At 50.6% G+C, this 27,833-nt stretch overlaps 2 protein-coding genes across 5 annotated transcripts; one reads left to right on the forward strand and one right to left on the reverse strand.

Moving 5' to 3' along the window:
• Positions 1 to 141: 141 nt before the first annotated feature.
• On the reverse strand, positions 142 to 2,308 carry eef1a1l3 (eukaryotic translation elongation factor 1 alpha 1, like 3). Its single transcript, XM_076157938.1, has 7 exons — positions 2,165 to 2,308; positions 1,899 to 2,078; positions 1,531 to 1,827; positions 1,310 to 1,460; positions 911 to 1,167; positions 594 to 828; positions 142 to 518 (listed from the first exon to the last, which is right to left on the reverse strand). Exons 1-7 carry the CDS (start codon positions 2,306 to 2,308, stop codon positions 412 to 414), a joined length of 1,371 nt encoding a protein of 456 aa, XP_076014053.1. The 3' UTR covers positions 142 to 411.
• A 1,367-nt stretch (positions 2,309 to 3,675) lies between these two features.
• On the forward strand, positions 3,676 to 27,310 carry fam49bb (family with sequence similarity 49 member Bb). Of its 4 annotated transcripts, XM_076158325.1 has the most exons (14): positions 3,676 to 3,799; positions 5,845 to 5,910; positions 6,167 to 6,236; positions 8,944 to 9,083; positions 17,841 to 17,923; positions 19,083 to 19,204; positions 20,860 to 20,965; positions 23,319 to 23,458; positions 24,303 to 24,380; positions 25,532 to 25,648; positions 25,732 to 25,811; positions 25,897 to 26,023; positions 26,106 to 26,176; positions 26,564 to 27,310. In XM_076158325.1, exons 5-14 carry the CDS (start codon positions 17,851 to 17,853, stop codon positions 26,625 to 26,627), a joined length of 978 nt encoding a protein of 325 aa, XP_076014440.1. In that variant the 5' UTR covers positions 3,676 to 3,799; positions 5,845 to 5,910; positions 6,167 to 6,236; positions 8,944 to 9,083; positions 17,841 to 17,850; the 3' UTR covers positions 26,628 to 27,310. The 4 variants fall into 4 exon arrangements, with proteins under 4 accessions (XP_076014440.1, XP_076014439.1, XP_076014437.1 ...); XM_076158324.1 differs by lacking the exon at positions 6,167 to 6,236; XM_076158322.1 differs by lacking the exons at positions 5,845 to 5,910; positions 6,167 to 6,236.
• The last annotated feature ends 523 nt before the right edge of the window (positions 27,311 to 27,833 follow it).

Consider the following 27,833-nt stretch of genomic DNA (forward strand, 5'->3'; position numbering starts at 1 on the left):
GAGAAACATTCTGTAAGACTTAAGATGTAAATGTCAAAAGTTAATCTTAAAACAAATGAGGTACATGTGAAAATCTAACTGAGGAGCAGCAGGCAGAACAAGACTTCAACTAAGGGAACAGAACAGATATTGGTTCACAACCATTTAAGCCTGGGAGGCATTTTAATTAGGTTTGGACTTTACCACCACTAAGAATGAGTTACTAGTTAGTTTTCAAAATATGAAACAACAAAGCAGAAATGTTTTCCAAATCTTTTATTTTGGAAGTCAAACAAGTTCTCCATTTCAACCAAAATTCCCTCCTGTTCTACAACTCAAACAGGAATCTGTCAGGCATAACTGAAATACTTCTGTGTCACAACACAAAGAAATAAAACCATTAAATTAAATATAGCAGTTATTAACTGTTACTTATTTACACACTTGTGCTTTGTGTGGTTTTGACCCCTTGTCCTTCTCCACTGACTTGATGACGCCCACAGCCACCGTCTGCTTGAGGTCCCTCGCAGCAAAACGACCTGTGGAGGAACAAGGATGAGATTCAGGGAGACTAAACATGGGTGAAATGTAGACATTAATACAGGACAACTTACCTAAAGGAGGGTATGTGAAGAAGCTCTCCACACACATGGGCTTGATGGGGACCACTTTGATCATGGCAGCGTCTCCAGAGACCAGCACCTGTGGCTGCTCCTCCAGCTTCTTGCCTGTGCGTCGGTGGAGCTTCTCCCTCAGCTCGGCGAAGCGGCACGTGACGTGGGCGGTGTGGCAGTCCAGCACAGGAGAGTAGCCCTTCTTGATCTTCCCTGGGTGGTTCAGGATAATCACCTGAAGACAGCACAAAACAAATCACTTTTTGGTTGCCAGGACTGATCAGAATGTTTAATATTCATTTCCCATCTGAACCAACCTGTGCTTCGAAGCTGGTGACATCAGACGGGGGATCATGCTGGACATTCCCAGCCACGTCCCCGCGCCGCAGGTTCTTGACTGACACGTTCTTAATGTTGAAGCCAACATTGTGTCCTGGCAGAGCCGTCTGCAGCCCCTGGTGGTGCATCTCGATGGATTTTACCTCAGCGGTCAGCTTAGCAGGGGAGAACATCAGGGTCATTCCAGGTTTCAGGACTCCGGTTTCAATCTTGCCCACTGGGACTGTCCCAATCCCTGGATGTTGGAAAAGGCATGTTCCTCATGGCTCTGCTGCACACCTGAACCTCATTTTGACTGACTGACTTGATTAAGCTTTCACAAACACACCAAATGTTTGAGCATTGACCAAAGCTTCACTTCACACAGTGGTACCAACCTCCTATCTTGTAGACATCTTGTAAAGGTAATCGTAACGGCTTGTTGATGGCTCGTATCGGTGGCTGAATGGAGTCCAGGACTTCTAGAAGAGTACGCCCACTTGCGCTCCCTTCCCTTCTTCTGACTCTCCAGCCTTGGAACCACGGCATCTGCAAGATTGCAACTTTAATTAGGGTGTTTAATTGTGTGGGGCGTTACCCAAACTTGAAACAGGTGTACCGTCTGAGTCGCAGTGATCATGTTCTCTCCCGTCCAGCCTGAAATGGGAACAAAGGGCACGGTGGCGGGGTCGTAGCCGATCTTCCTCAGGAACACGCTCACGCCACGCACCACGTCGACGAACCGCTTCTGGCTGTAGGGGGGTTCGGTCAGGTCCATCTTGTTGATGCAGACAATGATTTGCTTCACACCTAGCGTGTAAGCCAGCAAGGCGTGCTCTCTGGTCTGACCGCTCCTGGACACGCCGGCTTCAAACTCTCCTTTGGCCGCAGAAACGACGAGGAGGGCGACATCCGCCTGCAAACACCTCAGTCACATCATGGAGAAAGACATCTGAAACAGCGCTGCAACATTTCAAACAAACTAACCTGTGATGTCCCGGTTATCATGTTTTTTATGAAGTCACGATGGCCTGGAGCGTCGATTATGGTCATGGTGTATTTCTGCGTGTTAAATTTCAGCAGGGAAATGTCGATGGTGATTCCACGCTCACGCTCGGCCTTCAGCTTGTCCAACACCCAGGCAAACTTGAAGGAGCTCTTCCCCATCTGCGATTAGAAAGAGCAGAAGTGCCTCAAAAATACAACAATTAAACCATTAAAGATGAATTTCTCCACCGAGTTTCATTCCTCACCTCTGCCGCCGCTTTCTCCACCTTCTCCAGTCTCCTTTGGTCAATGCCGCCACATTTGTAGACGAGGTGACCGGTGGTGGTGGACTTGCCGCTGTCCACATGGCCGATGATCACCAGGTTAACGTGAATCTTCTCCTTTGCCATATTTCAACTAGTGAGTTTGAGCACCAAACAAACTAAATGTTTTTTTTCTCCCCCAAACAAATCAACAATGTTCAAAGCTCCAGATTTCTCCATCAAATGGTTTTCGGCAGCTTCTGTACAGAGGCTTTATAGGCCACTACTGATGATTAATTGCATACAGGTGTGCAGGATAAGTGGCCTTAATTGGTAACCTTTAACTTCACTGAAAAAGTGCCTGCAAACAGAGAGAAAAGCTTAAAAGCTGAAATAATTGTTCAGAAATGTCTCTCTTTATCATTAACAGCAGTGTGGAGGATGGAACAAATGTTTCAGCTTAAGGTTTCATGAGAGTGCAACAATGTGCTGTACAGGAGCGGAGGGGGTCGTCGTCTTTTTTTAAAGCCCAGCAGTGCCACTGGATCATCTAATAAGCAAATCACATGCAGGTGTGTTGTTTGGATAGCAGCCTTTGTCTGTGTATGAGAGAAACTGTGCAAACAAGTTATGGAAAAGGACAAAGTGTGAGGTAACATTTCAACCCCCCTTTAAGTTATAAATAAAGTTCCTGTTTGACATTAAGTATTTTTTTGGCTTGTAAACTTGAACGGAAAACTGCACAATTTTGCAGTTTTGTTTGTTTTATGTCTTGTGAGTTTTATTGGTATGTTTGAGCAAACTATCTTTTAATTGTGCAAATGAAGGTAAATGTGAATAATGTATTGATTTAACAGACTCTGGAGCCATATAATGGGTTAATTGAAACCACTTAAGCCTTAAGATTAAGGATTGTTTGCTCGGTAGCGACTGGATTTGGTATTTATTTAGATCCTCAAAACTATTTTGATTAATGGACAAGTGAACAGGATCATTTTTGTATTCAAAGTCTGATTAAAGCACTTTTGTCTGCAACTTGACTGCCATTAAAAAGAGACGGATAACCATTTAAAAGTCTGACACTTCATTTGTTGTGTTTGGTTGTTCAAGTTGAAAGTTATTAATGATGATAAATACGGTGTGATTCAAAGCTGTGATTCTGGGGTCGGGGGGGTCAAGTAGCACAACTACGCCCCCTGGCGCTTATATCGCTTTATTTCATTAACCTCCTGCTCAAGGACACTTCGGTAGAGTGATTGGCCCTCGGACGCTGTTTTCGAGGCAGTCTGAGATCGTCGTGTTCACTCTTAAACGTCTTTTAATAAACCTGTGGCGCGACATTCATAAACTGGGTTAGAATTTTAAAAGTAATCCAGGAAGCCGCAGCGGAGAACTCTTTAGCATCTAAGCGGGGCGGGGCAGACGCGGGGGAACCAGGGGGAGGCGTTCGTAGACCGCCCCTCGCCTCCCTTGATGAGCAAACCGAGCGCTCCTGCTGTTTAACGGGCATGGTGACGCTCGAGAACCAACCCGGAAATAGCAGCAGCGGCTCGTTTATGCTTCTTTCAGTCCGGACCGCTGCCGGAGCCGAGCGTGGTGTTCAGGCGTCGACTCCCGGGTTCCTCTGCGGGCATCACGGTAAGAGCACACGGGACACTCCGGTCCAACTCTACCACCGGACGCCTTCATGGCTCACATGTTGCCATTCAATCGCGCTGGTTTCTCACCGTTAATCCCGCTACTCCGAGACTAAATGAGAGGATGACTCACAAACGTGTCCGGCGAAATTCGAACGCATCACGTCAAGTTGCTTAACGGTGTAATATAAATTGTGAAAATAATTTAAATTTGGTGGAAAACACGGCTTAAACCTTTCGATTTATCACTAACTTTCCTTTTTTTGGATTTGTTGAGGCTAATTTTGCTAGCTGGAATGAATTCTTCCTTTTTTGACCAGAGGCTTTGAATGTTACATGATTGACCCATATTTCTAATACCAGGTTATTAACTGTAGAGGCTTTAACTAGTCATTCTCTATCGATTAGGTTATGAATGCTTATCTCCTGGCAGTAATGTATACTGTCATTACTCCTCTACAGGCACAGGTATTGATTACATCTTATTACATTTGTGTTTAATTGCGAAAACATATACGATAAATGGAGATTTAGTGTGTAAAGAGTCTTTTATGTCATATTTGTACATATTTGCATAATTTTACATGAAGGCATTAAGCAAATCGTTAACAGAAACGGGAACAAGTGTTATATCTGTATAGTAAGACATATAAATGAATATATATGTAATGAAATGCGTTAATGATGATGCGTTCAAGGGCGGTTGGAGGTTTTTGCCCACATATCTTTCAGTTTATGATGGATTATTTATGTTTGATGTTTATTACTACATCTGGCATTTTGGCAGTGATTTCCAACCCATGGTTCTGGGCTTTCCTAAAGGTCATTAGTTGGCTTCCAGACGGTCCACTTGCAGTATGAAGAAGCATATGGTCCCGTTGTTTATGATAAAGATGCTGCACTGAGGTTGTGGGCTGGACTTGTTGTGATTTTGCAGCGGTTGTCTGTGCCTCAGCGTGAGAAGAAGTTGCTTCCCGTGCAGCCGGGCTGTGCGAAGGCTCAGAGAGTGGAAGTGAAACGTCAAGGAAACCGGATTTGATGGTATGTGAGGCAAGCGTAACTTAGCTGCGGCTGTGATGCAACGTTAATGTTAAATTTGTCTCAGAGGTCTCACGCTTGCTGCTTCTGCAAATTGGACCTGCTGTGCTGCACTGAGGCCAGTGAGGCATGCTGAGTGAGCAGTGACGCCCAGTGAAATCATGCATAAGAGGGTTTAGTAAACATCACGTGCTGGTTGATTAAACTCATTTTGAGCCCCTGAACAGTCAGAGATGGATCCTTTGGTTCAGAGAGGTGCAGTATCATACGACCTTTACATGTGTTGGTAGAAAGGGGTCTGTGGTGCTTTCCGACTGAATCACAACTCCAGTCCAGTTGGTGGCGGTAATGCGCCCTAAAATTGGCCTACAAACATGAAACGACAAGAAGAAGAAGAAGAAGAAGCCTCAGCAATATGGGGGATGGTAAAGGCATCGTTTGTTTACCATAAGGACCAAACCATATTGTAGACGTGAGTCGACACAGCACAACCTCCACACAGGAGCATTAAAGACGACCACACACAGGTCAGATTGATGCCCCGACACCAGTAACATCAACATGATCATTAGATATGTGTGGCTCTATAAATAAAGGCAGGAACAAACAATGACTGAATGGCCGTGTGCAGGTTGGGGTCTGCGTGGCTTCCTGTTGTAATGCGAGCAGGTGGGAGGACGTACCAAGCTGCGGAGCTCGACTCTCTCCTGTGGGGTCTCTCAGCCACAGAGCTCCAGTACCTCCAGAGAACCTGTCTGAGAGCGTAGAAGGTTCTAGTTTGTAGGTAAGAATGTAGGTGTGGAGTACAAGAGAGTAGAGTGCGCAGGGTGAGTGCAGCAGATTAGTAGGTTTTAATTATTAATTGTTTTCCAGGACTTATTCAAGGATCCTCTGTGGCAGGGATCGTGTCCGACATAGGAGCGGCTCCAAAGCAGCGCCTCTTTACAGTTTGAGGGTCAAAATAGCAGTGGAACATGCTGTAACTATCCCTCCTTTATGGCTCCCCAGGAAGCTTCCCGGTGCCCCCAAATAGGCCACAGACCCCATGTTGTGCCACTGATCTGTCTCCCCCAGGTGAGGTTACTGTAGATCTTCATGGCTCACTCTCCTGCTGACATTTTGGGATATTTGTTGTATTTCGTGCTGCTCGATTAATCGAATCCGAGTTAAAATCGCTAATTATCTCGAATCCAAATCCTAAGAAGCTGTGCCAATGTGAGCAGCTTGGCCAGTTGTGGTGCTGATGGTGTGTCTGAGGGTAATTACGGTCAGTCGCTCCCTCTGCTGACACGGCACAAGATCTCATTTGCACATTTCCATCCTTTTTCAGGATACAGTTACAAGAACGCAGGCGGAACTTCCCGGGAAGCCATCCTACGCAGTTAAAGGCCGTGGAGAAAGTGCAGCACTTCATAAAAATCTATTTCCTCTATTTATGTAATGTACAGAATATTTAGACAACAAATGCTCTTTAAGTCATCTTCGTTTAAGTTAGTTGCATAGTTTCTGCATTTTTGTTTAGCAAGGCTTGTCAGCACAGACACATCCCTGCACGCCGACACGTCTCTCTCTGAGCGTGCTACTCCCTGATTTAGTTAATCAGGCGAGGGTGGAGCGGGGAGACACGGAATGTGTTAAGTGTTGGGGAGTGAGCGGGTGGTGGTATAGCTGGTGAACACACACACACACACACACACACACACACACACACACACACACACACACCTGTGCAATCTAATGCAAGCCAGACACTGAAAACGCCTCCGGAATTCACCGCAGTGTTGATCCAGCGCCTCTGACAGTCTGGGCTAAGCGTTTGGCGGATCTGTTGCACAGTCTTGCGAGGTGTTTACGTTGTTGTGTCCGTCCCCCCGTGTTCCTGGTACACATAAAGACAGTAACACACAGACTTGAGTCGGGTTTTCTTGCCTCTCTCTTGGCCGCTGCGTGTCTGCTCTTGTTCCGAGTTGAGTTGAAATGATGACACGTCGTGCCTCAGTGAGTCACCGCTCAGGAAAGCTGACTGGGCCTCCGAGGTGCTACACACTCGCAACACTGCAGAGAATGCCTTCATCTGGCTCGTGAGTTGAAATCCAGAAGGCCGCAGGTTGCTTAATGTTGAGTCGGAACTGTAAGTTTTAATGACTGAAGCTTATTGAGGAGTGTGTGTGTGTATGTGGGCGCACATGTAAGCACAAGATGGAGCAAAGTTTTGTCCTTTTCTCCTCCCTCCCTCCCACCAAAGGCCTCAGCTCGTAACCGTAGCAGCGGCCACATGTTTCACAGTGAAGCTGGTGAAATGCAAAGTGGCCTTTGCATGGAGCCGCTCGACGTGCCGGCTAAAAATAATGCGACCTCGTCTGCAGGGAAAGGCTGCGACTCTGCGTCTATCCCTGCCCCCGCACCTTACAGGAGAGCACAGAGGTCCTCTGGCGCCCACCCATACAGCCATCGTTTTAGCCTTAAAGGACTCAAAGCAGGAGGCAGCAAAATGTCCTCTGGCCTCCTGACCTGACCTCCTCCTGTGTTATCACCGTTTCGCCTCTGCATGTCACCACTGTGGAGATTGTTTGTTTTTGCAGTGTGTGTGTGTCAGTCCAGGTAGGCGTGGGTGGGTGTTGCTGCAATTGGCCATTCAGTGGGTACAACGCCACGTTTCCACATCCTGTCGCCATGCTGATGCCCTGCGCTCGACCTGACCGGTACTTTGCCGAGCAGCTGCCGTGTGTGAGAACGTCCATACTAATATGAATAACCTGGTGTGGCGATGAACATCAATGCTCCATCAAACTGATCTGTGGGAGTGTTCTGACACACACACACACACACACACACACACACACACACACACTGTCCACATCTCATGTTCCACCTCAGCCCCGAGCGCTCGCCTTCCATATGGAGAACGGAGAACACAAGTTGTCGTAGCAACCAGAGGTTTTAAATGGAAGTTTTATTGAGCCGCATTGAAATAGGTGCTGCAAGTGCTGATCCGTGCAACACACACACACACACACACATTTGTACTACTAGGGAAAATGTGTGTGACAAATGGATGCAGTGGTAGATTCACACAGTATAGATCTGATTATTCCCTCAGTGCTCAGCTGCATGGGTCACACATGCACACATGTTTTGCCATCTGCAGCACACATGCAAACACACACACACACACACACACACATGCATGTGGGCCCACACAGATGTGCTCAGCATATTACACGAGAGGTTTCAGGTGCGTCTTATCTGTTGTTTACACACGTGGACCCGTTTAAATGAGTTGAGTCAGTAACACAGGTCGTTGTTGACATGATGACGACGAAGGGCTTCTTCATCACTCCAGCATCACGTTCCAAGCAGAGAAGAGGTCCAGGCGCCGTCCCCCAGCCAAGTCGCGCTCGTGTAAACTGGCTTTCTGAACCAACACACCGCGCGTCTCTGTCGCCGTGGCGATTTGTATGCAGGCAGGTGGAGCAGGAAACTGGTCCGGCCCCTGGCGGGGGCCCTCACAGTTCACTCAGTGTGTCGCCTCCTGGAACGGCGTGGCTGCGGTTCATGACTTGACTCATCTCACCTCTCTCAGCTTGAACCCCCCCCAGACACGCACACGCTCACCCTAATGCGGATTTCCGGTTGCATTTCTGTGAGAAAGTCATCTTTTAAAGCGCGTGTTTTGTCCACTCTTAGGTTTGGTTGTCATGGCATCTAGTTTGAGATTTGGCTGAAGCCGGCTGGAATGAGCGACTGTTTGTTCTGTTGCCGCAGGAACAGGAGGAAACGAGGAGTCTGTAGAAAGCCTGAAACGCTCGCTGAATCGGAGGAAGTGTTGCGCAATAGGAAGCGGTGTGTTTGTGTTTGTGTGTGCGTGTGTGTTTTGTTCCATGTTTTATCACAACTTTGCAAATGAGGGAAACATGCAAACCTGTTGGAGGGTGTGACCTGTGCGTGTGTGTCTGTTCCACTGGAGGAAGTGGGACTTTCAGTGGGTTTGTTGAGCTAAACACTGATGGTGTTTCTCTCTCTTTCTCTCTCTCTCTCTCTCTCTCTCTCTCTCTCTCTCTCTCTCTCTCTCTCTCTCTCTCTTCCCCCCCCCCCCCTCGTCTGCAGTCTTACTGCCTGGCTGTGGTTTGAGAGGCTGAGGATTGTGACCCTGGGCCCCCCCTGCCCCGCCCCCGCCAGGCCCCTTCCCCCCTCCGCCGCCACCCATCCTGCTCCACCTGACAGGCGGCGGCGCTGCTCCTCTGCCGGTAAGTGCCCCCCTTTTTTGACTTCTAGGGTCTCGCTGGCTGAACTGGTGACCTCATCACTCGGCACGCCTGCTTTAAACGCTGCATCGAGTTGGAAAGGATGAACTGTGAACGTCCACTGAGGCTGATGTCCATGTCTGCTGTATGCTTATTAAATAGACTCATACCTTAATGTAAAGCCTCACTTCACTGTAATGGGCAAAGGTGCACCACAGTCTGCACCCAGTCTTGTGTGTGTGTGTGTGTGTGCAATACCGGCTCAGGAAATGAATTGCATTGTGGGCCATAAAAAGGTTGTTGAGTAATGGTAGATGCTCCTGCTTCCTGTTCCCCATGGCCCATTTGTGTATGCGGCTCGCTGGGGTCACGGGGTCGTGGCCTTTCCACGCACAATTCCCGGTGGTTTCTCAAAATGTTCCCACTTTATTCTGGCAACAATCTCGACTTCTTCCGGAAAGACGGAGACCTTATTTTCTAAACAGTGGCACAAACAGGCCTGGAGGAGAGAGGCGACCTTTGTGCTCGACGTCGGAGGGAACAGGAAGTTGGAATTTTCTGCTTATGTGACAGAAATATGGAGTTTTGAACGCAAGCAAAGTGGAGCTCTGGATGTTCTCTCCGATGTCACAACCTGAGCAAGCACAAGCACTTAATCGCCGTGTTGTCATACCCTGAATTATTGATCTAGTATTGTCTAGTACTCTGGAATATTTATCTCATACTATTTACTGCACGTTTCCGCTTTAGTTTTCCATTCTGTCTGCTTGTCTCTGCCCAACTATTACTGCTTACGTCTGAGCCCATCCCTGTTGTAATTTCCTCCACGTCTCCTTGGTGACCGTTACCATGACGCACCACTATCAGCGTAGCTTGCGGCGCTGGAATGCAAAGGGCTGCCTTTTTGCAGCTGAGCCTCAGGTGGCTCTGCAGTGTGGCTTCATGTAGGCCGAGCCGCTGCTGCTGCTGCAACTCAAATCCAGCAGCTTAGCCTGAGCGGGAAGCTATTTTGGTTTTGAGCACGGAGCACGCGACCCTGTGGGGAAAACAAGGCGGCGTGGCACCGCAGAGTGACTTAACTCCGCGGACTGAGACGTGTGTGTGTACGCGTGTGTGTGTGTGTGTGTGTGTGTGTGTGTGTGTGTGTGTGTGTGTGTGTGTGTGTGTGTGTGTGTGTGTGTGTGTGTGTGTGTGTGTGTGTGTGTGTGTGTGTGTGTGTGTGTGTGTGTGTGTGTGTGTGTGTGTGTGTGTGTGTGTGTGTGTGTGTGTGTGGAGACAGACAGGATGGATCAGCCTCTCTAAGCCGGGGGAGGTGTGGCACTGAAGTAGCCTGAGGTGAAGCTTTTTCTCTCCTAGCCTGTTACTACGACCATAAGCGGGTCAATGCTGCCCCCCTCTGGTGATGTGTGGTAGTATCACAGAAGAAACAGCTGATGGGGTTTTTAAGCACTGAAACATTGAGCTCTTTAAATCAGAGCCTTAATTTAGCTTACCAAACAATGTTCATGCTCTGTTTTACCTGTGAGAGTGTGTGTCTAAGTCATCACAGGTGTTTTCTGTAACAAATAGAAACACTTAGATATAGGAAGAGTTTACTCCACCCTGACTCAGCATGTGGACGCCGTCCGGGCAGCGCCCTGATGCCGAATAGGTAATGTGAGCTGATATGTCTGAGTGGGTGTAATATGCAGAGCGGCTTGTTATGTCAGCTAAAAGCTCCCATCATCTCCTCTGGTATATATTATTTATGCCACGGCAGGGCTGACACGCTGTGCAACTTCCTGCCGGCGTTCCCTTGAGTGGGGCATCAGGACGCTCTTTTTCCCGTTTCGGTGTGCCCGTCTGGCGGCCTTAAAGCTGCGCCCGACTGCTCAATATGAAACTCTTGCGTTATAATCCTGTCTGTTGAAATTGTGTTTGTATTTATGAAATTGGAATTGTTCATCTGCCTCCTTTGAAGTACCTGAACGCTAACACTAGATGGTGCTGTTGGCTCGCTCATCACCGTCGCTCCTCAGTAGGGAGGATGTTGGTTCTTTCTCTGGTTGCCCATTCCAGAATTGATTGTAATTGCCGTTATTACTGAGACTTACACGTGTTTGTTATCAGCCTGTGAAATCCCCAAATCTCCCCTGGCCACCGTGTGTGAGCCTGCCTGAGCAGCGCCGTGGACCAGGAGTTCAACATCCTGCTGCAAATCTGTCCACAAAGCTCCTTTCATCAGAAGGCTTTCCGGAAATTATTCCTACTTCTGTTGATCACATCAGCAGTTTTGAAATTATAGTTTTTATGCAATTTCATTTTGAACACTTGTAAAGCACTTTGCACATAACTAGTGCTACTACTTATGCTATTATATTATTATATTATTATTGTTGTTTATATTATTGACATTTCACATTGTTTGCACCCAGTGGTAGAATTTTCTGAGCCTTCTCCCATGGTTTAGTGTGAATGTGTCATTTAAAGCTTCAGAGTGTGTGTCTGGAGTGTGTGATTGTGAGGAGGTTTGGGAGTGGTCCTCGTGTCTTGCCGTGCGTACCTACTTTTATCCTGCAGGTGGCAGTCCACTCTCACTGAATGAACGAGCCGGTGCTCATCTCCCAAACTCATCATCCCTCCAAATATGCTCCTGAGTGCCCCACCCTGAATCCCGTTAGGATGATGATAATGTGTAAAGGAAATATTGAGGCTGCTGCTCAACCATCCGTGTGTGTGTGTGAGCGTTGCGTGTAAACCAGGCGTCAGTTTGTCTCACCCGACCACCAAGTGTAAACCAGAGTGAGAGAGCGAGCGACACTTGGCGATGCAGCGAGTGGCGCTCAAGCAGAAGGTCACTCCGGTAACCGCGGCTCAGGGCTGTTTGAGCAGCAGAATGGAGGATCTGAGTGAATGGGTGGAGGAGGAGGCGGCGGCGGCGGCGGCCCCCCCAGGGAGCGGCTGTCGAGACCGACGACAGTGAGTCAACACGGCCCCCCCCCCTCCTTATTTCCTAATGCAACCCAGGGAGCAGTCAGGAGGACTCTCAAGGGCAGGGGGGCGAGGACGCGCTGGAGTCATAGAAACCTGTGGAGGCAGCAAGACTGAGAGGGGTGGTGTGTTTGGGAGAGGTCAGGTGAGATGTTGAGGCAAACAGATTTGAGCATTGAAGCAAATTGGCGTCCATTAATCTGGCATCATCATCATCAGCCCCACCCCCTCCCCCCTTGTAAGCCTTCAGGATCTGTGGATTCTTGACGGTGCACATTTTCAGTTTGGCGTGACTGCTGAGTGGTCGCTGAGAGCCTCTCTTCGCCGCCGGCTCGGTTTCAGCGCAGCCGGCGATCCGGCTCGGGGTCTTGTGTACGTGCCTGTTTCCATGGTTTCCGACTTTCATCAGGTGCCGTCCAAAGAAGAGCGATTAGCCGAGGATGAGGCGCGCCCTCTTTGATCCTCCTCTGATCTGCTTCTGTGTGTGACACGGGTTGGGTTTCCATATGTGCTGATCTGTGGTGAGAGAGAGGAGAGTGATGTCATGTTATTGATTGATGAATGAACTATAATTGCCAATGATTTTCAGGAAATGAAATGACATCAATCACTGACATTGTTTTTGTTAAGTTTGAGTATTCTTGGTCTTTGAATGCACCGTTATGGATCCATGAAGTTCTGCCCGCCACAATAAAAGAGAAACGCATCCCCTGAAATAGCAGAACGGAGTTAGATACAGGCTTCTGTTTCTCTTTCTGACTTACCTTTGCGCGCCCTGCAGAACATATTTGGAGGTGAACATTGTGTGTGTGTGTGTGTGTGTGTGTGTGTGTGTGTGTGTGTGTGTGTGTGTGTGTGTGTGTGTGTGTGTGTGTGTGTGTGTGTGTGTGTGTGTGTGTGTGTGTGTGTGTGTGTGTGTGTGTGTGTGTGTGTGTGTGTGTGTGTGTGTGTGTGTGTGTGTGTGTGTGTGTGTGTGTGTGTGTGTGTGTGTGTGTGTTTGTGTGCACACACGTGCCGGTGCAGCTGTTACTCTGTGTCACCTTTAGTGCTGCTGTCAGCCCTCATGTGGTGCTGAGGTTTGTTTTGATTTGCCTCAATCTGGGTGGGGGGTTGGGGTGTGTGTGTATGTGTGTGTGTATGGGGTGGGGTGCGGTGGGGGGGGGGCTATAGCTGCTGTTTACTCTGCTGTAATAATACAGAGGCGTGGTTACGAGGTAATCCAGTTCACCCCATAAACAAACAAATTGCACCCACCTCCACCGCAGACACCTCCTTCCTCATCACCATCCGCGCCCCCCCGCCACACACTCCACCCCCGCCCCCCCCACCACACACTCCACCCCCGCCCCCTTTAAGCCAATTCCAATCAGCTGGTAAGGATTGGCAAGAGATGCTTAAGGGGGGGTTAGGAGAAGTTGAAATGTGGGGGGAGGGGAGGGGGTTTGAGGCGAGCGAGCGAGCGAGCGGCGGCGGCGGCACAATTTGGGGAAGCGACTCCCCCGTCTCCTGCCTGTGGAGTCGGGCGAGTGTCAGGCGGCTCCGGCGGGGTCCGGCTCTGGCCGAGCGGTCTAATGCGATGTGGCGTGTCACCGGGGAAATCTAGGTCAAGTTTAAAGCTGCCCAGCGCCGCCCGCCTCTGCCGCAGTGTGACGCCCCGCCGTCCCCTCCCCTCCAACACACCGACGCACATCACACTCAGCACACCGACTCACACATCTGCAGCTTTATATATGTAAGACAGACCCATATGAGCCAGGTATTTGCTCTTCCAGACCTACATATCCTCAGACATAAACACACAGTCTCTCACACTCATACACACAGACACACACACACACACACAGACTCCTCTGCCTCTCCCTCTCCCCCATCCCCCTTCCACGCCCCAGGCAAGTGCTCAGCCTCTCCACGGCTGCAGCCACGTGACTCTCTGCGCCTGGCCGGGGAGGGGAGGGGAGAGGAGAGGAGGGCGTTGTTTCTGTTCCATAGTAGAGCAGCGGGGCACGTGGATCCTCACGCTGCAGCCCGGTTGTGGCGCGTCAGCAGTATCGCCGCGCTCCAGCCAGCCGTCGCCCCAGCGCTCCCTTTTCTTTCTGCGGGAGGGTGCCGCAGTGCCGGGTTTCAGCCGTGCCCTCCTTCTCGGGTTTAGCTTCCGTAGTGTGCCGGTGCCTTCCAGAGGTCACGCTGCTGCATATGGGCGTGGCTCTGTGTCGACGTCTCTCTCTCTCTCTCTGCCCTCAAAGCAGCGCCGGCCTCTCTGCACCACCTGCACCCCTCCAAATATTTGGGCTGTGGAATTTTAGAGCATTTCCAACATTTCCCATTTTAGGTAGATGATTTAGGCGGAGCTGTTTCCAGGCAGACCGGGCTGCACTGACACGCGTGTGTGTGTCTGTGTGTGTGTGAGAGAGAGAGAGAGAGATCACTGTCAGCTGTGATTTCTTCATATTCATCAGTATTTTTTTTCCTGTATATTTTTTTACCATTAAAAATGTAACCCCCACACAGATCGGTGTGTGTGTGTGTTGCAGTGAAGCCGTCGGATGAAATCAGTTCCTGGTGCTCAGTAAAGGAATTATATATTCCTCCAGCGTCTCCGGCTGAATTCACTCTGCCACTAATCCGCTGTTTTTGGCGCATTACCTCATCTGTATTAATATATTCATGTGCTTTCAAGTCCTACTACTACTACTGTACTCGCTCCTCGCCCAGAGCCGCCCTCCCATTGGCTGCCCCAATGTTTTCAATGGCAACAAATTTTTTTTGGACTCCATGGATACAGCGAGCTGTTGGGTAGATTTCCTCAGCCAATGGGAGAGCTGCGCGGGCTCCTGGTTGTCAGGATCTGCCCCTGGCCTTAGAAGCAGCGCCCCCCTCCTCCTCCTCCTCCCTCCCTCACTCCCTACCTCGCTACGAGCACGCGATGGCTCGGCGGGGGGGTTCAAAACAACAACAAGCCTGTCGTGGATCTGTCGGCGGTGCTCAGGCACTCCTGGGTGCTACTGTAAAACCATTAGAGAGGGGCGGTGAAGTCGTCCGTCTCTCTCTGGCTGCTCTGCTCCCTTTCTCTCTCCATCACCAAACAAGCAGTTTACTCTCAATCTGGCAAATATTGACTCAAAGTTGTGATTTTAAAGTCGTTGGCATCAGGAGAATTACAGCACATCCTGGCAAGAGAGGTGGATGTTTATGTCGGATGTCATTTGAATATTCTGACACATTCCTGGCTGACAGAAAGATCTAAAAGCTGTTTAAGCAATTTAAATCTTGAGTTTCCTGGGTGAGCTGGATGATTCTCTGGCGGAGACGCTGCCACACAAATCCCCGTCCTTAACATGACCCACTTTCACACAGCAGAGGGGAGCGGCTCTGGAGAGTGCGTGCGAGTCTGTGCGCCGCAGATACCCGGGCTCCTCTGGCTCCTCAGTCCCTCCCCACGGCCTGGACCAGGTGCTGCTTTTTAAGGACATTCAGGTCACATTAGTGGGCAGCAGGATGAGGCCGGGCTGGCAGGCAGGTGGAGCTGTGCAGGTGCTCACTGGGAACAACAGATCAGAGAGACAAATCTGTGTATAACTCAGAGTTCACAAAGCTCCATTACTACACAGGGTTTAATAGAGCTTTGTTTAGTAATAATTAATGACTCAATTAAAAAGTGTTTTGTCTGAGCTTTTGTCGCTTAATGAACAGTGTTGATAGATCGTCTGGTGTTTACGATTAATCGGTTGTCGATTAATCGGTTATCGATTAATCCCTGTTGTATCGATTAAGAGAATCTTACTTGATAACGTAGGTTGTGTGTTTACGATGAGTCTGAGTGATGATGGAGCTTCTCGCTGTTGCAGTCAGACAGCTGCAGAAGAAGAAGATGAAGCATGTAACAACCAATCAAGCGACAGACAGCAGGAGTTTAAATGGAGGAACTGGGAGCTGCAGTTTGAAGTTAGATTGTTACATTTGAGATCTTTAAAGAAACATATATATATATAGAGAACAGAGAGGTGAAGGTGCATCTTTGTCTCCATAAATCTATAGATGTCCTGACTGCAGTAGTCCTCACACACACCCTATGATACACTGTGAGTTCATGTGAGCTCTTAACGATTAATCGGTAAGCAGGTTCAACTATTGATGAGGGAAACTGCTGACCTCCTGTTTGTCTTTGTTTGAGATGAAGGTAATTACATCGAGCCGCCGTGTACTCACTCTAACAACGCAACGGAACTGGGTGAGGCCAGCGTCTGCCAGGTTCATGTTAGAGATGCAAGAACACCAACACGCCCCCCCATCCCCTCCGCCCCCCATGCCTCTTAAAGTGTCTCTCTCCACCTCCACCCCTCTGCTGACTGGATGCTTCCCGTCTGTCTGCATCAACCTGCGTCGGGGTGATTTACCTTGTCACCGCCGCCTCTACGCCCACTCCCTCCTCCCCCTCTGTCTGTCTCTCCCCCGTCTGCCTCTCCCCCGTCTCTCCCAAGGGTTAAGTCTGACTCTGCTGATGTCGTTTTGATGGATGCTGCTGTTTCCCGCCAAGCCGCTGCAGATCTCTGACAGATGTCGACTCCTCTTGTCGATTGAGCTCCGCAGACGGCAAAAAGGCGTCGACTCTTGTTCACTACTTGTTGACGACGTCACAGACCTGTTGATTCTATACTGCTATACGTCTTATTTTAACTTGCTACAGCACAGTTTATACGTTCATGGAAATCTTGGAAGGATCCTGGAGAAAACAAACCAGAGTTCTTATGAAAAGCATTAAGGACTTATAAATCCATCCCTCCATCCTCTAATTGGATGATAATTAAGACAGGGACCTGCACATCTTCCGTGTCAATGCTGGTCACCATAGCAACGTCGTCTCGGGTCATCGTCGAACTTAACAGTGTGACGAAGACGGATCCAAAGAGACACGAGGGCAAATGTCACAACAAACCTCCTTATCATCCAAATGAATGTATGGGAGTGGCGGTGTTGTGTCTGTGACGTGTAATTGCTGGAGTAGAAGAAGTGGTTTGTGGGGGGGGGGCAACTGGTGGGTGCAGCGAACGCCGTCTCCTCGCTCTGCTGAGTCTCTGCTCTCCTCCGCCGCTGCCGTTGAAGTTGTTCCACCACGCCGAGGAACAAGACGCCTGATTGCTGAGCTCTCCGTGATTCTGTAGGATTCTAAAGCTCCCAACATACGCCGACTAATTAACATCCAAAGCAGGAGAAGGATTCAGCGAGACGCCGCTTATCTCCTGTTTCTACTCAGCAGCTTCCTTTTATACAACTTTAATTGGTTGTAGCCCATTATGTGCAGCAAACATCTGCCCGCTGCATCTATAGATGTGAGCGCAGATGAGCTGATTTCCCTGGAGGAGGCTGGAGGAGCAGATCAGTCACAGCTCACAGTCGCTCTGCCTGGAAACATCCGCGCAACCAAACTTAGCAAGGCAGGAAACTCGGACGCCGCTTTTTATTATTTTGGTTTTAACATCTGGAGGGGAAAAAACACATCGGGTCCGAAGGGAACGCCGGTGTACGCGTGTGTGTGTGTGCGCGCGTGTGTGTGTGGGCACATCTGGGGCACTAGGCCACAGAGTTCATGTAGGAACCAGAGCGGCAAAGCAGAACAGGCGCCATGGTTACAGCAGCGTGGGCGCCCCCACCCACTCCACCTCCACCCACTGCCTGATTTATTGATCTCTCTCTCTCTCTGTCTTCCTCTCTCCTTCTCTCTCTCCCCCCCCCCCCCCCCCCTCTCTCCCTCGCTCTCTCTCCCCCCCCCCCCCCCTCTCTCTCTCTCAACAGGTATCCTAACATGGGGAACCTACTAAAAGTTTTGACGTGCACAGATCTGGAGCAGGAGCCCAATTTCTTCCTCGATTTTGAAAGTGAGTTCATTAAAATAATCCTCCTCCCCCCTCTCTCCCCCTCTCTCCCCCCTCTTTCCTGATATCGATCGCGTGAATATCTGACCCTAATGTAAAAGAGCCTCCGCAGTCTTTAAGCCCTTTCACACCCCACTTATCTCTTACACTGCGCTCTTCTTCCCAGAGGCAAAGGAATCAAATCCACCACCAGTTTTCCATCAACCTGCCTCTCCATGCTGCAGTGTGTGTGTGCGGAATATCAATCAGGGAAAAAAGTTGCACCAGAGCTTTCCCCCCCACGCCCCTACCCCCACTACACACATACACACTCTTTCCTCAAATGTAAAGCGCTGGAGTTGAGCCTGTGTGTGTGTGTGTGTGTGTGTGTGTGTGTGTGTGTAGCCTCGGGCCTTCAGCAGGGTTTGATCCCTCGCTGTAGGATTCCTCTTCCTTGGCTCACATTGTGCTCCAGAACCTTCAGCCCCGAGACGCTTCAGACCGCTTCCGGATGATTTTCTGCACAAAGGGAAACGTTGCGAAATAACCATGTTCTCCTTAAAAAATCAGACCTCAGCGTAGCCGGCGCCTCATTGAAACGGATCAAACCGAAATGCGGCGCCTGCAACTTTGATGCGGCGTGTAAAGTGGGAGTCTGCGCCGGAGCTTCAGCCTCAGCTTCAGCTGCAGCAGGGTTTGTTGGCAGGCGGCTTTGGCTTCAGGTGCTGCAGAAGGTTCACAGGCGCCGCTGTTGTTGCTGCTGCTGCTGCTGTTGCTTTCCGTGTTGCCACGTTCGCACACAGCAACAGAGGCAACTAAACCGTCTGTCTGCGTTTTGACTGGCTGAGGAGAGTGGAGGTGTAAAAGCAGCGCCGCAATTAATCCAATCACACTCCACACACCAGCTTCTGTGTGTCAAAGTGTCCAGTACTGTATAGATCCTGTACGTACGGCGCCGTTAAACCCTATTTCAATTGTTGTATTTCATGTTGACATGTTCAAAACGGAGTGGCTTTGTGTGTTTTGATGCAGTCGGGCTACAAATTGAAATATCAAATACTGGAGGATTTCCTGTGTCTTACTTTTGCTAAACTGACTATGGATTTAGACCCCAAAGCTGCTTTCCTCCCTTTGACCTTGTCTCCCTTCTCCCCCTTCTCCCCCTTCTCCCTCCCCCCCGCAGACGCCCAGCCCACGGAGGCCGAGCGCGAGGTGTGGGAGCAGGTGGACGTGGTGCTGCAGGACGCCAAGGGGATCCTGGACGAGCTGCAGGCGTACAAGGGAGCGGGCGCCGAGATCCGAGAGGTACCCGGGGCCGAGCGGCTAAAGCAGTTAGACCGGAGCCAGAGCGGCTGGCGGCTCCACAGGGGGCCGACTAAGGGCCTCCACCTCTTCACTCCCGAGGCGTTTTCCCTCTTGCTCGGATTTGATAACACTCTGATAATCGCGTTATGTTTTTGTCCAGTGTTACTTACATACTATGTAGCGCTCTGCCCCCCCGCTCCCGATCTGGTAACCCTATAACCCCCCGCCCCCCCGCTTGGCGCCTCAGTCAGCGCTGGTACACGCACGTTAAAGCTGTTACAGCGTGAGCCGCCCGTGTGTGGCGTCCCCCAGAGGGGAAACCTCACCACTCGCAGGAAGTCACACATGGCTGCTTGACTCGTCCTCTAAGTATAGTAAACATACAAGCTAAGATTCAGTATCTCTCTCTCTGCCCTCTGTCCTCTCTCTGTCTGTCTCTCTCTCTGACCCCCTCTATCTCTCTCTCTGCCCCTCTCTGCCCTCTCTCTCTCTCTCTTTTCTCTCTGACCCCCTCTGACTCTCTCTCTGCCCCTCTCTGCCCTCTCTCCCTCTCTCTCTGCCCCCCTCTGTCTCTCTCTGCCCCCCTCTGTCTCTCTCTCTGCCCCTATCTGCCGTCTCTCTCTCTGCCCCTCTCTGCCTCTCTCTCTCTCTCTCTCTCTCTCTCTCTCTCTCTCTCTCTCTCTGACCCCCTCTAACTCTCTCTCTGCCCCTCTCTGCCCTCTCTCCCTCTCTCTCTGCCCCCCTCTGTCCTTTCTCTGTCTGTCTCTCTCTCTGCCCCCCTCTGTCTCTCTCTGCCCCTCTCTGCCCTCTCTCTCTCTCTCTCTGCCCCCCTCCGTCTCTCTCTCTCTCTGTCTGCCCTCCCTGTGCGTCTCTCTCTGTCTGTCTGTCTGTCTGTCTGTCTGTCTGTCTGTCTGTCTGTCTCTCTCTCTCTCTCTCTCTGTGCCTGTATCTCTCCATCTCTCACTCTTCATCACCTCTCTGTGTTCATCATGTAGGCACTAAACTGAAACTGTCCAATAAGCTGTTCTAACTCAGTTAATGCAGGTGTGTGTGTGTGTGTGTGACGGTTTGATTCACTCACTCTGCACTTTTAATCCCATTACAGCTGAATGATATAAAGTGCATGTAAATGGAATGTTTCTTTCTAAATAATGGCCTCAGTGAAGGAAACCTAACCCGTCTCATTTCCATAATAGACTTCAGAATAACACGTCGCCTTCACAAGGAGCTGCTGTCTGAGGCGTAATTATTCAATCAGCCCTTAATCTCCACAAATGGATCTCGGCAGTGGAGGGATTTTCCGTTTAATTTCAAACCGAACACTTATCAGCGCGGCGTCTAATTTTGGGAAAAAGAGCGAGAGCGAGCAACGGCGACTTTGTGAGAAACGAGTCTTTAATTCCTCCTTTAACCTCCAGAATCAGCAGCTCATTTAAACTTAATGGAGACTTCTGGAGGGCAGAGTGCAGAATAGTTTCCGCCTCATTTATCCCACAAACGCTGAAGCTTTCCCCCCCTCTGTAGATAAGCTTCCTATATCTCATCACACACACACACACACACACACACACACACTTAAATCTTGCCTTTTAATTTGATCTCCCCTCGTTTAGAGATAAAATCCTGAAAGCTCTTTTTGTGATTCCGTCCCTCAGGCGATCCAGAATCCAAACGACGAGGCTCTGCAGGAGCAGGCCTGGGCCGCCGTGGGTCCCCTGGTGGGCAAGCTGAAGAAGTTCTACGAGTTCTCGCTGAGGTTAGGTACGTGTCCAGCCAATGCAGAGGCCTGAATCCGGGCCACGCCCCTTTAAATACGTGTGACGTCAGCAGTTTGCTGAGCTACGTTATTCTGAACGTTTCCTTGTTTGAACTTTGACACCGCGAAGCAGACGACCTCCTTTATGTAAGACAGGGCCGCGTCTCACCGGCTTATTAGTTTCCTGCGCTTCTGCAACACGGGCTGCTGAACTGCACAAATCGACACGCATGCAGCACACGCATTCCCCCCATGCCCCCCCACCCCACCCTCATGTGAACACGCTTGCATTCCTCCACGCGCTGACCTCTGTGAGCGGGGCCGTGGGTTTGTTTCATTAGCATGGAGATGGAGCTGGAGGGGGCTGTGAGGTGGGGGGGGGGGGGGCTTAACGCTCCCTGATCTTCTCCTGACCCTGACCCTGGGGGAGTTGCAGACCCCCGCCCCCCCGTAATCCCGACGGTGAATGCAGTCAGCGGTAGCGGCGGGCGTTAGCCGGCTGCGACTGTTACATAACGAAGTAGGTCACGTCTCCGCCTCGCCGCTCCATTTCACCGCCGTGACTCCAGGCTCCAGGGAGCCCGCGACGTCTCGCCGACCCCCTGTCCCGCCCGACGTGCTAGAAGCCCCGCGGCCTCCACTGCACATGGAAGGTGTGGCGTTTCGGGCAAAGCCACACTAATAATCAAAATATCTGCATGTAGACATAGTGACCGACACAACAGCAATCACAGTCTAATAATAAATAATAATAAAACCAAACCCGTGTGTGTCAGATGCTTAAAGGTGTTATGTAAGAGCGCCTGCTTTATGGCGGATTACAGCAACTGGACCGGAGTCAATTGCCGCCGTGCTCTGACTCCTCCCCCTCCCCCTCCCTCCCCCCGTGCCAGCAAAGCGCCTACGTGCTTGCATTCTGCTCGCCCGCTCTGCTGTGACCTGATGAGATCAGACGTCTGACCCCCCGCTCTCTCCCCCCCCTCCCCCCTGCTGACTCCAGACATGGCGTAGTGGCTCGCCTCTGAGTCTCTGAGCGGCTCCGTCTCCAGTTCTGTTCTGAATCGGCACGTGGGGGGGGGGGAGGCTGCAGCAGCGTCGGGGCCATATTTTTAATCAGCCGCTCCACTGCAAACGCCGGCCCGAGCAGATGGGAATCATTACCGAATGGCCAACGTGCTCAATTTACGGTACACCACCGCCAGTCCTCATGCCCGTCCTCCAGATTCTCCCCGTCCGGTCCTCTTAGGCGGCCCGCTCTGTGAATCGGGTTTTTATCTGGGTCACGCCGACTCGCTCATCATCGTGCGCAGTCGGCAAGAATAGCCAAACGTGCTGGGAATGAATAAAACAAACGCTCTGGTGCGCCCGATGCAGGCTCCTTGTATCAGATGTTTACATCGTCTGAGATTATGTCATCATGACCCAACGCGCCTTAAGCGTCTAGACTCTGGATCCTTACTAAGGGGCCGGGTCTGTGTGTGTGTGTGTAAATACAAACCTGGACTCGGAGAGAAACGCTCTCTGCCAGGCGAGTCGCCGCGTTCATTTCTCCGCCCGAGCTTCTGGCTTGGCGTCCTGAGCTCTCCGTGCCACACACAGGCTCTGTGTTTACTTAGTGTCAAAACAATAAGCCTAATCCCGGATGAATTAAATCCCATTTCCCTACCACACACACACACACACACACACACACACACACACACACACACACACACACACACCCCTCTAATTCCATGCCAATGAGATCATTAGCTCCACTTCTCATCTGCATCTCTCGCCCCCCTGTCCCCCCCTCTCAAAGCGGCCCTGGGCACTTTGGGCACCGGTGTCCCATCATCAGTCTGTGTGCCAATCAGAGCCCAGACAACCAAACACAGTGACATGGTTATTATTATTATAGTTATTATAGCTCAGTATCTTCCTCCAGGTCACAACAGTGACGTGTGTGTGTGTGTGTGTTTGTGTAGACTGACTCACTTTTATGACTTTATATGTTCTGTTTCTTGTTAAACTTAAAGGATTATAATTTGTGTTCCGGCTTCTTCTTCTTCTCCTGTTTTAAAAATGCAAATCTCCAGCCTGTCCTCTTCTTTATCTGGAGCACTTTGAGCTCCATTTGTTGCATGAAAGAATGTCGTAGGAAGGAGTTTAAGTTGTATAAAGTGTTTATTTGAAAGTCTTAGTTATCCTCCGTCTGTCACAGTCGGTGCAGGCTGAGCTGTTTCCTGTCTGTGCAGGAAGTGACAGTGAGGAGATTAGACCAATATTCAGCTTCTTCTTCACCTCTTAATGAACAATGACTGAACCCGTGACTGCAGCCTCGCCCGTGTTAAACTGCGGCGTGTTGTTTTGTCACAGAGGCGGCGCTGCACAGCCTGCTGGGAGCTCTGACCAGCGAGACGTACGACGACCCAACGCAGCACCTGGAGCGCGAGCAGGCGCTGGCCAAGCAGTTTGCAGAGATCCTGCACTTCACGCTGCGCTTCGATGAGCTCAAAGTAAGATGCACGCACACAAACACACACACACACACACCTACACGTTCACACACTAATTTTCACCGTTTCCAGACCCAAAGCTCATCCTGCGAGCACATGATTAGCTTTTAATTAGAATCCCGGCGCCGCCTGCTGTTTGCGATATATTGCTCTACAGTGTTTTGGGGGATGAAGGTTCTTGTGGAGAAAAGGAGGCGAGCAGATGAGCTGAGGTCACTGAATCCAGCAACTAGGACTCATCCTTGCCACACACACACTCATCCCCTCAGATGTAAACACCCAGAACCCCGCCCAGCTCCCCCCGGAGGCCTTTTCTTCTTCTTCTTCTTCTTCTTCTTCTCCTGCGATGCCCCAGTTAGTGCCCAGGACGCAGGAATGCTACCAGGGTACAAGGCCCCACTCATCAATCTTTCACTGCCACCCGCCGCCTCCTGACCCAGTTGCGCGGCGGCTCTTGTCTGTCCGTGACACTAAGTGGACGCGGAGTCAGCGTCTGTCCGTCCGCTGAGGCCGGATCGCACCGCCGCTCACAGGAATAAGGAACTTTTCCAAAAGTGTGGATAAAAAAAAAAGCACTGTTTGAGCCTCTTTCCAAAAATATATTGAAGCCCCGCCCACCTGTCAAAGGAACAGGAACAGATACTGCCTGATGATGATGAGGATGATGAAGGGGAAGAGTGTCGTATGACTGTAATGAAACGATGATGGTATCAGAGCTTTACTGTTGCATTTCTGTCTAATTTACTCAATCAAAACACACACACACACACACACACACACACAGGGGAGAACTGTCTCTCTTCCTCTCCCTTCCTGTGTATGAACGAGCTCTAACTCCTTCCAGATGACGAACCCGGCCATCCAGAACGACTTCAGCTACTACAGGAGAACCCTGAGCCGCATGCGGATCAACAACGTCCCGGTGAGTCGCCGTCCTCTCCACACGGCCACGCCCACCTCCGCTTTGGTAACGTGGCTAATGACCCTCAGCGTGTGTCTGTCTGTCTGTCTCCCTGTCTGTCTGTTTGCCTGTGTGGGAGCACGAGAGCAAACTCCTCTCAGAGCGTTCAGTCCAGAGCAGATAAGTTGTCTGAGTGTTTTCCAGCTTCATGTGGATCCGATCTGCCAGCCAGAATATAAAATATCTTGAGTGCCGCTGAGGCCGAGGAGTTTATTTTATTAATATTTGATAAAGCGCTGGACCTGAGACGTTTGCGTTCCGATATCAAACCCTCTCTGCCTCTCAGCACGGTGGAACTCGTCTCCTCAAACCCGCTGAACTCTCACATTCGCGTAGATTTCTGGGGGGGAAACCCGCAGGCGCTGATGCAAACCGCCGCCTCGAACGCGTCGGTCTGATGCAGCCGCGCGGTCGCTTCTCCCGGCGTGTCGCGGCCCTCCGCGAAGCCGGAGCCAAACTTTCCTCTGCCTTCAGCGTTTCTGTGTTGTTTTCGTAATTACGATTGGTCTCCGCCGGTGTCAAACACGAGCTCGGTAAAGTCCGGCAGGTTTTCTGTTCCGCCGTGTGATTAATGACTCTCACCTGCGTGTTCCTGAGCCGCCAGGTGAAAGTCGTTAATTACGTGGCGGGATGGAAAGTCTGATGGATGGCGGCTCGGCTGAGGTGTGTGTGTGGGTCCGAGCCTCCTGCTTTGGGTGGGTTTTATTCCGTCGCACCTGGTGTCAATTAAAGCCGTCGCTTATCTTCATCGTCCCGCCACAAACACAGCGTTCCCCCTCCCCGCCCCCCACCTGCCCCCTCGCCAGTGCGACAGGAAGCATCTGAGCCCCCGCCGGGGGTCTCAGGAAGTCTGCAGCACAAGCCGGAGAGCAGCGGCGCGTGGAGGCAGAACTTGATCCCAAATCAGTAGCGAGACCCCGAAACCTCCAGAGACGTGGGGATTAAGGGGACGAGAGCCGAGCGTCTGGGATTCATCCTCACAGGCCAATCCCTCTGTGTTTCACGCTGTGCTGAGTTTCTGCTGCAGTGTTCTGATCGTCTGTGCTGCATGATGCCGGACACATGGCAGGCCAATGAAACCGCCTGATCTCTATTTTCCTGCTGATTTGCAGGCGGAAGGCGAGAACGAGGTCAACAACGAGCTGGCCAATCGGATATCGCTGTTCTACGCCGACGCCACGCCCATGCTGAAGACGCTAAGCGACGGCACCACCAAGTTTGTGTCGGAGGTGAGAGACCGACGGACCTGTGTGTGTGACCTGAGTGTGTGTGACCTGAGTGTGTGTGACCTTTCCTCTCCTTCCTTCTGCAGAATAAGAACTTGCCCATCGAGAACACGACGGACTGCCTCAGCACGATGGCGAGCGTCTGCAAGGTCATGTTGGAAACGCCGTAAGTGACTTCCTATTTGTAAACGATTGTCCGATCGCTGGCTCTCCTCCCCGTGTGGTGAACGTTTCCCGTTGCGTCCTCACAGGGAGTACCGCAGCCGCTTCGCCAGCGAGGACACGGTGTCCTTTTGCCTCCGCGTGATGGTGGGGGTCATCATCCTGTACGACTACGTCCATCCCGTGGGAGCGTTCGCCAAGTCGTCTAAAATCGACGTGAGTACGGCGGCGTCTACGGGGGCGTGTCGCCATGTGAGGCGCTGCTCTGAGTGTAACTCTGAATGTCTCTGTCCCACAGATGAAAGGCTGCATCAAAGTCCTCAGAGACCAGCCGCCAAACAGCGTGGAAGGTTTGCTCAACGCTCTCAGGTAGGACAGCTGGCCACGCCCCCCCCCACACACACACACACACACACACACACACACACGGGGCAGAGGGCGGAGGACAGTGTCTCTCTGTCTTTCTCTCTGTCCACCTCTCTCTCTGTTAGTTTGTCTCTCATTCTTTGTCTCTTTCGCTCCGTCCTTGTGTCTTTTTCTCTCTGTCTCTCTCACCCTGTCTGTCTCCCATTGTCTTGCCATCTCGTGTCTTTTTGTCTCTTGCTTCTCTCCACTCTCTTAAACTTTTTTGAAAAACGTCCGATGTGAGAAACGTTCTTTGTCACCATCTGTCCTAAGTCTTCGTCCTCCACCTTCAGCTCGTCCTCGATCACAGATGACTACATACGTGTGTGTGTGTGTGTGTGTCGCCTGCAGGTACACCACCAAGCATCTGAACGACGAGTCCACCAACAAGACCATTAGGAGCATGCTGCAGTGAGACGGGGAGACGACGTCGCCGCCGCCATCGCACGGAATGTTTTTGCTTTTTCATTTTATTTTTAACAGAAAAAAAAAAGAGCTATGGCCCCGCCCTCTTTTTTATTACTATAACGCAAAATGCTACTGCCATTACCGACGTCTTCTCCTGTGCCAAAAAGAAAGACGCAGCTGAAGAAAACGCCGCGGATTCCTGCACGGCGTCCTGAACACGTCTCGCTTTGTCCCCCGTGTGAGGGACGGGAGAGCTTTGACTTGAAACTTTAACGAGACCGAAAAAGAGAGAGAGAAATATATAGAGAAGTATATATTATTATTGTTTTGATTGGTTATTTAATGACGTCACCTCTGCATGATGATGAAAAATGCAAATGTCCTTTTCCTCTATTTAAAAGCTGTCCGCTCTGTTGTCTTCAGTGGGCTCGGCGGTGCATTCAGTGTCTTTGCTTGTTGAGACGGTACATGTGGAGACGATCAGTGCTGTTTTTATGTTTTGATCCGTTCTGATTTGTGCATTTTGTCTCTTTTTTGTTGTCATAGTTGTGTTTTGTATTTTCTCATTTGAAAACTTTTAAACTGTGATGTGTTCAGGTGTGTTGTTGTTGCCGGGCCGTTTGGGGGGTGTTTACTGTCACACACAGTATGATCCGGCCGGGCCAATTAAAATCAGACTCTTGTTTTCTACCCGTGACTGCTGGGGTTTATTACACGCTACATGCTACACGCTACACGCTACACGCCAACGTTAAAGGCAAATGGAGCGAGTCGGGTCCTTTCACTAAACAAATGTGACTTATTGCGTAATTGCCCGTAGGAGAGGAAGTGTGGCAGGAGAGGAGAGGAAACGAGGACGCAGAGGCTGAGTTGAGGCTGATTAGGGTGTTGGCTTGTTGCGTAGCACCAGGAGGGGGCGCTGTTTGGTTTGTGTGTGTGTGTGTGTGTGTGTGTGTGTGTGTGTGTGTGTGTGTGTGTGTGTGTGTGTGTGTGTGTGTGGTCTCGTCTCTGAGTAAGAAGGGAGGAATCCTCTGCTCTTCTTTCTTCTCCTGACCTCTCTGTGCTTTGCTCTGATCGCTGCCTCACTGCAGCACGATCTGCAGTGTGTCTGTGAACTTCTTGAAGGGTGTGTGTGCGCGTGCTTGTGTGTGTGGATGGGTGTGTCTGCGCTCTGCAGCATCACTGCATCACCACACACGGGAAAGCCGGGAAA

Source organism: Genypterus blacodes, unplaced genomic scaffold (assembly GCF_046128005.1).
Source record: "Genypterus blacodes isolate CSIRO-AG114 ecotype Tasmania unplaced genomic scaffold, CSIRO-AGI_Gbla_v1 ptg000076l_1, whole genome shotgun sequence".
Taxonomy (NCBI): Eukaryota; Metazoa; Chordata; class Actinopteri; order Ophidiiformes; family Ophidiidae; genus Genypterus; species Genypterus blacodes.

What these genes read in the sequence shown, in the direction of transcription:
- eef1a1l3 (XM_076157938.1), bottom strand. Translation starts at nt 2,308, where the DNA reads ATGGCAAAGGAGAAGATTCACGTTAACCTGGTGATCATCGGCCATGTG. An exon ending in TGATAACCGGGACATCACAG is followed by an intron (nt 1,828 to 1,898) that starts GTTAGTTTGTTT and finishes AGGTGTTTGCAG; the next exon opens with GCGGATGTCGCCCTCCTCGT. An exon ending in TGATCACTGCGACTCAGACG is followed by an intron (nt 1,461 to 1,530) that starts GTACACCTGTTT and finishes GCAATCTTGCAG; the next exon opens with ATGCCGTGGTTCCAAGGCTG.
- fam49bb (XM_076158325.1), top strand. Translation starts at nt 17,851, where the DNA reads ATGGGGAACCTACTAAAAGTTTTGACGTGCACAGATCTGGAGCAGGAG. An exon ending in CGGGCGCCGAGATCCGAGAG is followed by an intron (nt 19,205 to 20,859) that starts GTACCCGGGGCC and finishes TCCGTCCCTCAG; the next exon opens with GCGATCCAGAATCCAAACGA. An exon ending in TGCGGATCAACAACGTCCCG is followed by an intron (nt 24,381 to 25,531) that starts GTGAGTCGCCGT and finishes GCTGATTTGCAG; the next exon opens with GCGGAAGGCGAGAACGAGGT.